Source organism: Hevea brasiliensis, chromosome 7 (assembly GCF_030052815.1).
Source record: "Hevea brasiliensis isolate MT/VB/25A 57/8 chromosome 7, ASM3005281v1, whole genome shotgun sequence".
Lineage (NCBI taxonomy): Eukaryota > Viridiplantae > Streptophyta > Magnoliopsida > Malpighiales > Euphorbiaceae > Hevea > Hevea brasiliensis.
Genome location: NC_079499.1, coordinates 93,371,631 through 93,381,185, shown reverse-complemented (window position 1 = coordinate 93,381,185; position 9,555 = coordinate 93,371,631). Strand labels below are relative to the sequence as shown.

The 9,555-nt window shown below is 29.2% G+C and overlaps 1 protein-coding gene across 1 annotated transcript; it reads right to left on the bottom strand.

The window, feature by feature from the left end:
• Nucleotides 1-7,556: 7,556 nt before the first annotated feature.
• On the bottom strand, nucleotides 7,557-9,277 carry LOC110658930 (cyclin-dependent kinase inhibitor 6). Its single transcript, XM_021816715.2, has 4 exons — nucleotides 8,775-9,277; nucleotides 8,566-8,615; nucleotides 8,185-8,370; nucleotides 7,557-8,020 (listed from the first exon to the last, which is right to left on the bottom strand). Exons 1-4 carry the CDS (start codon nucleotides 9,111-9,113, stop codon nucleotides 7,951-7,953), a joined length of 645 nt encoding a protein of 214 aa, XP_021672407.2. The 5' UTR covers nucleotides 9,114-9,277; the 3' UTR covers nucleotides 7,557-7,950.
• Between the last annotated feature and the right edge of the window lie 278 nt (nucleotides 9,278-9,555).

Sequence of the window (9,555 nt, the reverse complement as noted above, 5' to 3'; positions counted from 1 at the left end):
CCTTTTAATTTTAATTTTTCTTGTCGTCTCTTCGATGAGTGGGAGTGGGTTAAACAATGAAATCTAGCTTCTTAGCCTTTCTTAGAGCTAATTTAGAGCCATTAATTGTATAATTTTATATCTATTTAATATTATGATGCCCATTTTTAATTTTATAAATATGTTTTATATTTATTATATATAATAAATAAATATTTTATATTTATTGAAATTTTATACTAAAAAATATTTTTATTAATTGAAATTATTGTAATTATCATTTTAATAAAGTCAAATAAATTCATATATCTAAAAATAAAATATAAAAATACATCCATACAATTTTATAAAGTAAATTTAAAAAGAGTATATAATTAAACAGAATGTAATTCACTTGAACTTTGACATTCATTAAATAAAATACATATATTAATTAAAGTGAATTATATATTAAACATATGATTAATAAATTTTCAATTATAACTATTTTTTTTTATTTTAATTAGATAATAAATTAATTGTAAAACTAAAATCGCAAGAAAATAAAAATTATACTAATTAATAATAAACCATAAAAATGTAAACATCCAAAAATTAGTTTCACCTATAATCATAATTTCATAATTTCTACTAAAAAAGTATTAAAATAATAATTATAATTAAAAAAAATATCAGTAGGTAATTTATGATATATTAAACATCTCCAAATTAAAAAAAAAATGCTTGTTGGAATTTCAAGTTTTAATTATTTTAGATTTTATGAAAAAGGAAGTTATTTCCATTACATAACTAACATAATGCTTTGATATTAAATATATTTTAATTAATAAAAATGATTTTTTTAAGCATAAATTCTCCATTAAAGATGAATATAAAATATATTTTATATTAGAAGTATAAAAACTTATAATATAAAATATATTTAATATTATAAATAAAAAAAATATATAAAATATATTCCAAGAAGGGTTAATGAACCATTACCAAAACATTGAAGCATAAGGCCAATGGATTGGAAAACATGAGGAAGAAATTATAAAGAGCATTGCCACTATGCCTACTTCTTGTTTTTTCTTATTAAATAATCAGAAATTTAAAATTTCAAAGGTCAACATTCTCGAAAAAGTGGGACCCAATACCCAACTGCAACAAAAATGGAGCGTCGGGGTGGGGGCAGACGTTAGAGATGGTGTACAGACTACTAACCGCTTATGTAACAAATGACGCCACTCAGCCCATCTTTACTTCATGCCTACGTTTAGGCCTAATTGTTTTAATTTAATAATTTAATTTAATTTTTAAAATAATTTGATTTGATTGTATTTAATTTTATATTTTAAAAATTTTAATTATTTTAATTTGATTTGATTTAAAAAAAATTAATTAAATTAAATTAAATTATTTTATTTTATTACTTTTTAAATTAATTTATTTTTATAAAAAATTTATAAATTATATGTAATTTTATATATATAAATTATTTAATTTTATTGATTAATGATTATTAAATTTAAATTAAAATTAAATTATATTAAATAACTTAAAAATTAAGGCTAAATTAAATAACCATCAAAACTCAAAACCAATGTATTTAAATCGAATCTAATAGAAATAGAATAATTTGATTCGATTCAGTTTTTCATTCATTTCAATTCGATTCAGTTTCTAAAATATAGTAATTCAATTAATTTAATTTTAATGATTTGATTTGATTCAGTTTAAACCGTATACTTAACCCTAAATGTGCTATTAAATATTAGATATATATTCTTTTTTTTATAAAAAAAATAAAAATCATAATTTAGTCCTTAAAATTTGATAAAATTACAACTTAAATTTTATATTTTTAAAATTAAGTAATTTAATTTTAATAAAACTTACGACTTAATCAATGCCATTAGAATTCTGTTAAGTTACTATTAATTTTAACAAAAGTAATTAAAATATCTTATCTCTATTTTCAATTTGAATATAATTTAGTTCTATTTCATTGATAATTTAGTTTTGAAATTTTGTTTTGTTAACAACATAGTATCTATATTTTAAAATGTGAATCCCATTAAATTAAAAAATTTTAAATTTAATTATTGAAATACAAATTAATTACTTTAAAGTCCTTAAAAATTTTAATTAATTACTAAATTATCTATATATTTTACAAATTGATCTTAAATATAATAACTATGTATAAATAAGCCTTAATAATTTTATAAAATTATATTTATGTCTTTATACTAATATTATAAAGTCATGATAAAAAATAGAATAGAATCATCAACAACATGGGAGGAAGAGAGCTAGTAAAATTTATTAACAAATCCACACTCTTTTTGAGACGGGGTGCACACGAATCTCTTAATTTCATGAAAGCATCTCTTGAATAGAATAAAGAAGAGAGTGTAAGCTATTTTCAACTCTCTTAATCGATCCTACTATACATGATGAATTGCCCATAACTTAGTTTCAGTGATCAAGCACCATTAATTCCCATATTACATGCAATTTCACCACAATATTCAGCGGCAAATTTATTGTATAAAATGGGTCAATTGATTTTTTTTTTTAAATTCTTTATATTTAATTATTAAATTTTCTTTTTAATAAAATTTAAAATTAATTAAAATTAAAAAAAAAAGCTATGCATTCAAATGTTTATTTACTTTTTAGAATTCTACTGTAATTTTTTAATTATAGTAAACTCCGTAAAGATAAAAATTTATAATTGTATGTTCATTGGATTTGATTTTTTTGATTCATTTGATTTGATTCGATTTTAAATTTTATATAAATTTTAATTTTAATTTGATTCTATTAATATAATAAAAAAATTAAAAAAATTGAGTTAATCTGAATATATATATATAAGCTTATGAAATGCAACAATAAGCCATCTCTCTTTCCTTTCAGTCGACCCTTACCCACAAGCTATGCTTCCCAGTGCTCTCAAAAACTCATGACTCAAAGTTCTCCAATCTCTCATCTTCTTGAGTTCTTCCGACAAATCCTTCCCTTTCCTCTTCTCTAAACGACTCCTCTCCCTTAACTTCTCCACAAACTTAGTAGCATCGTGTCTTCAGATCGCACCTCTAACAGATTGAAATCAATGAAAGAAAGTTAGAATGATTCCAGTCCAGATCGCGTCTCCAATAGATCAAAATAAGTGAAATAAAAGCTTTAATGGCTCTGGGTTCGTGGTCAAGGAGCTTTTTTTCTGTAATTTCATGGTACTAGCTTCTGGATTTATGGGTTCATCGCTTATGGGTTTATGGATTCATGCTATTTTTAACTTTTCTTTTTTTCCTTTTGGGTTTTTGAATCTTTGTATAGACTGGTTTATCAACATTTGTTAAAGATGAGCGTAGCATCTGGTCTCTGCCCAAAACTGACTGTTACTGAATCAAATCGAACTGAATTAATTTGGTTTGATTTAATTTTTCTCTTAGTTTGATTCAGTTTTGATTGATATTTTATATAAAATCAATTTTTTGATTTCGGTTCAGTTCAATTTGAATTTTCTCTTAATTTGATTCAGTTTCGATTGATATTTTATATAAAATCAATTTTTCGATTTTTTGATTTCAGTTCGATTCAAAATCAGACTGACCGAATGCTCTCCTTTAATTGTATTGATGAATTGATAAATGACTTTTAATTAATTTTTTAATAAATATTTATTTATTTTTTATATTAAAAAAAATTTAAATTTACACAAAAAATTTTATTTATTGCAATTGTTATATATATAAATTTAATTATAATAATCGATCATAGTGAGATCCCCAACATCAATGGTTATATATCCATTTCATTGTATAATTTTCCTTCTGACACTGTTGGCCATTAACATTACGCGGCAAACCTCCCCTGAAAGGAAGCTCATCCCTTCGCTTGAAAGTTTCATCGATATTCCATTTGTGCTAATATCAAACACCATAGCCCAACTAAAGTAATCCAACTCCCATGCACATTCTCATTCTATAAATTCGACATTATCCATTCAACAACAACTATAATACATATAAAAAGAAGCCCAAGAAGTAGGTAGAACAAGCTTTCTCCATACCTGGCCTGCAGCTGGACAATCGCTTAGAACATGCAAAATAGACTTAACGTGGCCCTTGCAAACATCACAGAAGCTCAAAGTACAAGCTTGTTGCGCATGATCATTATTAGTAAGTAATTTGTCCCTTATAGCAAGCAAAGAAAGGCACGTTAATTATGGGGACACCACCACTGCCAAACTCTCCACATAAGTTGAGGATCATTCTAACAATCACCCACACCATCCCCATTTGCCCAATTCAATCGAATAGAAGTAAAAACCAATTAGCTTCCACTCTTTGTGAACATGGCAGTCCAATCTGCTTCATAACCTTATTCGCACTGTGGCCACTCATCTCCAATTGTAACCAACTCCTCTACATCAACTAATATATTACCATTAGAGTCATCCACAACATACTCCTCGATAAGAGACTCACAAAGAAATTGAGTTCTCTATTATCTTTTAATTTTAATATTCTATTTTGGTAATTTAAACCAACTCAATTTAACTTTATTATTTTTTTTAAAGGGAAAGTAATACATAATTTGAGACAGATAAAAAAATAAAAGTAATTTATTTTTGTGGATGAAAAGAATAGTAAATAAATTATTTCTACCATTCATATATTTCGCAACTAAATAGTTTTTTTAATGAGTTTATACTATTATATAATTTATTTATTCTTTTTAAATTTTCAATTGATTTTGATTCTTCTTTTCTTATTTATTTTTATATATGCTTTAATTAATATCAATATTTCTTAGAATTCATTAACTTTTATGCGAAAGTCCTGGAATAAAAATCCTGAAATAAAAAGAAAAACTACTTCTTTTCATTCAAAAATGGAAACTAAAATTGGTAACAAGCAGAAACTTTTTCCTTTATAGTAACTTTACTTTCACATTAATGCGGGTTTCACATTTAAAATTCATCTGGTTGCGAGGTGCGAGAGCAAGGAATAGCAAGAGATTTTCTTTCGTTGTTGTGTGTTTAGCTAGGGTGTAGTTCTCCTTTGTTTTTGTTTATAGGTCTGCAGTTCACAATGAGGATTTCTTTTGAACTATTTGACTCTATATTAGCTTGCATGTGTTTCTGTGTTTGTGTTTTTGCCCGTGTATGAAAATTGCTTAAATGGCTGTGGTATAGAGAGGGAGGTACCTTGAGGATTAAGAGTCGGTCGAGTAAGTGTCGCCCCTCCGACTATATGAGAATGAGAAGCTATAGGGCTCTCCTTTTCTCTCTAATTTCTGCTACTTTCAAGCTTTGGATCTAGGGGTCTTAGCACTGCTTTGTGGGTTTGGATTATTCTAGATTGGTGTTTCTTTATGCTTTGTTGGTTTAAGCTTTCTCTTTCGATCCAGTCACACCAACGCTTGAGAGATTCGGTCCGCTTTGTTGGTTTATGCTACCATGGCTAGTGCTTTTGTTTTCAGGAGGTCTTCTAACTTGCCTGGCCTTTTTCACCGTGAGTTGGTTTCAAGACTCCCTTTTCAGGCAATATCAACCATTTGTAGTCCCTCGATAATTCAATTGCAGTCGTCTTTCCTTGGTGAAAATCCAATCATCTCTCTGCGCAACCCCATCTGCGACGACTTGTGGTTTCCTCAATCGAGTCATGGGTCCGGGCATGGGTTCATCGTCTGCAAGAGTTTTTTGGTGGGCTTGGACACTCTTTTAGAATAGGGTTGAGTTTGTTTAGATAGGCCCCTATAACTTAGGTCTTGTAAGTGGTTTCATACGTCAATGAATTTTAATATCTTTCAAGAAATAAAAACATTTAAAATTCTTGTTATGCAAGCTTTTACATGAATGTGAAAGAAAAGAGGATTTTCAAATGGTAAGGTTACTTCCACGACTATAATAATTGATACCACAATTTTTTAAACATTATTTTAATTGTTAAGACTAATTGTCTTCCTACTACTATTCATATTTCATGAATAAATTTTTAATGTGGCATCTGATTAATTTTGCATTCATTTTTTTTTTCATTTTTCTATCACTATTTAAAAAACCTCTGTTTTCTTTTCACATTAAAATAACTCTTTTTAAAATTTTTTTTTCTTTGATGTGAGTTGTTAATATTTTTCAATTAATTTATAATGTATTCTTCTTTTTTTTTTTTAAGACTTCAATTCTTTTCTATTTTATTTTTCCTAAAAACTCTGATTTCGCAAAATCACTGAAAAGTGAATGGGAAACTATAATAATCTCGATTGGTTACAACTTACAAGCTCTATAAAAAAATTGCAGAGCATTCAATGTCAAAAAATGGGCTATAAATATATTTATTAATTGTCAAAAAGAAAAAGAACAAAAAATATTGAGATTTTTTATACAGAGTGAAAAGAGATTATATAACAATATCAATGAAAATTCTTTACTTGTTAAATATTAAAAATATAGAATTTAATTTATCATGAAAAGAATTACTTATAGCAAATATGAAAAATTCTATTAAGATGAGTTTTAGAAAATTATACAAATATTTATTGTGTTTAATAGAGATAGAGTAAAGTTGAAAAAATTAATTACTACTTAACATCAAATAGAGATAATTATGGATAATTAAGTTAAATAATTAAAATTGTATTTAAGAAGTTATTATATTAATTATTTTAGTTGTGGAAATAACCCCTCCATTTCAAAATTGTATTTAAAAAAAATATTCATAATATGAAAACGAGTTTTTAATTGCAACTTTATTTCTTGTTTTTTTTTTCTTTTTTAAAAAAGAAACAACAAATTCCCTTCACATAGGTTCTGTTGGATTTCTCTTCTGATAGCTTTCTTTCAATGAATTTCTTATTCCTTTAAATATATATATATATATATATATATATATATATATATATATATATATATCTTCCACAAAAAATTTTTCATACGATATAATTATAAAGTAAATTATATAATATTTTTTTAACTGACAAAAAAATCTATTTTTTTAAATATAATAAAATTTAATGCCTAATGCGCAGAAAAATAAATAAATAAATAAGTAAATACGCACGCAATAACTCAAAAAGGTAAAATTACTGATGGGTTAAAACCTGAAAGGGCTTTCACATGCATGGAGATAAGATCAACTTTCCAGTTCTCAACACGTGTCCGTTCCTTGCACGGTGTGCATCTGCCTATCCTGCGCCTAGCAATAAACTTCCACCGTCACCCATCTCTCCCCCCCTCTCTCACAGATTTTTTTTTTTTTTTTTTTGCTATGATTTTTATAACGAAAAATTCCAGTCCTTAATAAATGAAGAGATATCCATAAAAATCCAAAAGAGAGAAAAATACAGGATTTAAGACGAAAACGACGAGCCAAAAAGATTCCTGTTTTTTCTCTCGAAGATAAACTAAGCTAATGCTGATAAAATGGAAACTGTGATATTGTACAGACTACAGAGATAGTGAATCAAGGAGAAGAAATTGCACAGAAACAGACATAAAATCGAGAGAGAGAAACTAACTAAGATGGAGAAGAGAGAGAGAGAGAGAGAGAGAGAGAGAGAGAGGCCTTAACATCAATGTATGAAATAAGAATCGAAAAAGGTAAATTTCGTTATTCAACTGTTTGCTCTTCACTAAGTGGATTTTACAATTTCTGCAAATTTTATCTTCGTTGCAGAAGAAGCATTCTCCGTATAAACTAGTACAAAAGAACAAACAGCAGCCTCAGCTTCTAATAATTCTAACACAGAGAGAGAGAGAGAGAGAGAGAGAGCTGTACATTAAACCACAAAGAGAGAGAGAAACAATAGAAGAAGAAGAATAAACCTAGAGAAAGAGCCAGCTAGCTTGCTAGAAAATTAAATTAGGAGTCGCAGTAACTAAAGTGATGATAAATTTATCAGAGATGAGGAACCACTAATTGTTTCTTTCCCTTGTTTTTTTTTTTTTTTTTCGGTTTTTGGTTTTTGTTTCCTTTACGGCTTTAATCGCAACCACTCGTACCGTCCTTCCAATGGCTCGTCCTTGACGATATCGTAGTTATACCTGCAATCAGAAAAGAAAACTGAGTTTTATTTCACTTTCATATTCTCGTTATCGTGCGTCATTTTCTCGGAAAACAAACAGACGCGTCGGTCAAGCTAAATTGAATGCTAATTGGAAATGTGAATGCATGAGTGTTGATGAATTTCAAATTTTATTTTCCATACTTGTCTGCAAATTGTTTTTTGAGATTCTTCTCGGCTACTGCGAAGAATTCATCGAGCTCAAACTCCGTCGGCATCTTCTCACCCGTTGATCTACGGCGAGAATTCGCCTCCGATGATGGTCTCTCCGTCGAATCCAGTTCGCCTGATGATGCTGGTTGAAGTTGGCTTGACGGCGTGGTTTCTTTCCTGTGCGTAGACAACACAAAAAATTAAGACCAGTAGGCGTATATAAATAGTTGAAATATTAGTAAAGGAGTGAGTGAGACACAGAGAGAGAATTTTTAAAAGCGGAAGAATTAAATGGATCGCTTATGGTTTGAATTTCGAAATTGAAGAGACGAGCGACATAACACTGAGTTAAAAATAAAGAAAACATTAAACCTTTCTCTACAGCTATAATACACTGACGTTTCAACTTCAACGCTCTCCGCCTGAAAAAAGAGGGTAAAAAAAAATTCAGGGAACCAAATAGTAATTGAAATGAGCGGAAGCAATTGAAGCGGAACAAACCGAAAATTCATGTGGAATTCATAAAGGCACAATTGAATTGAATTGAGTTATATATATAATCCGAATACTTCAAATTTCACCTCCAGATCTGCGAATTTATTATTATTTCTCTGACCACTTGATCCATAACTCGAGCAACAAGAAGCTGAGGCGTGATCTGAGCTAGGGCTGGAGCATCTGTCCCGAATTACAGTCCGTTGATCGGTATTTATTTCCGGTGAAACTGAAACTGAATTCTCAGGCGTAATTAAGACTCGTCTTCTGGAGGTACTCCTTGGTCCAATATATGATGTGGACATCATCAGTTCTCGATTATTCACTTTCCTTTTCCTTGCAGTGCCAGTAGTGGTAGCAGCAGCCGCCGCCGCCAAGGCCAATGCACGAGCTCTGGTTCGCACCCCAACTTGGGCCATTTCCATAATAGAAATGATCTCTGCAATTCCTCTTCACCTTCTCTCTCTTTCTCCTTGTCTTGTATGTGCGATGATGATGATGATTACTATGATGATGAGGAGAGTGAGTTTTAATGGTGAGGATTTGGTTTTGGGTGGACTTCGTACGAAAAGAGGAGGGGCTAAAGGACAAGTGAATTGCTAAATTGGTGCTATTTTGGTTGCCGTGGTGGTGGGGATGGTCTTGGTGGTCCAGGACTTCCGCTAACAGTGACGGGGAATCTTCTGTAACGGGGAATTTGACGGCGCCGTTATACAGATGGCAAAGGCCGTTGAGGGAATTCGCCGAATTCTAGGCAAATGAGTAAGAGCCAGGTGGGAATGCGTACGTTAGGGAAGAATTAACAGTGGACAGTAATGATTGTATGTGAAGGTCGAAGTTAGTAACGGTTCACTGAAATGCAAAAGG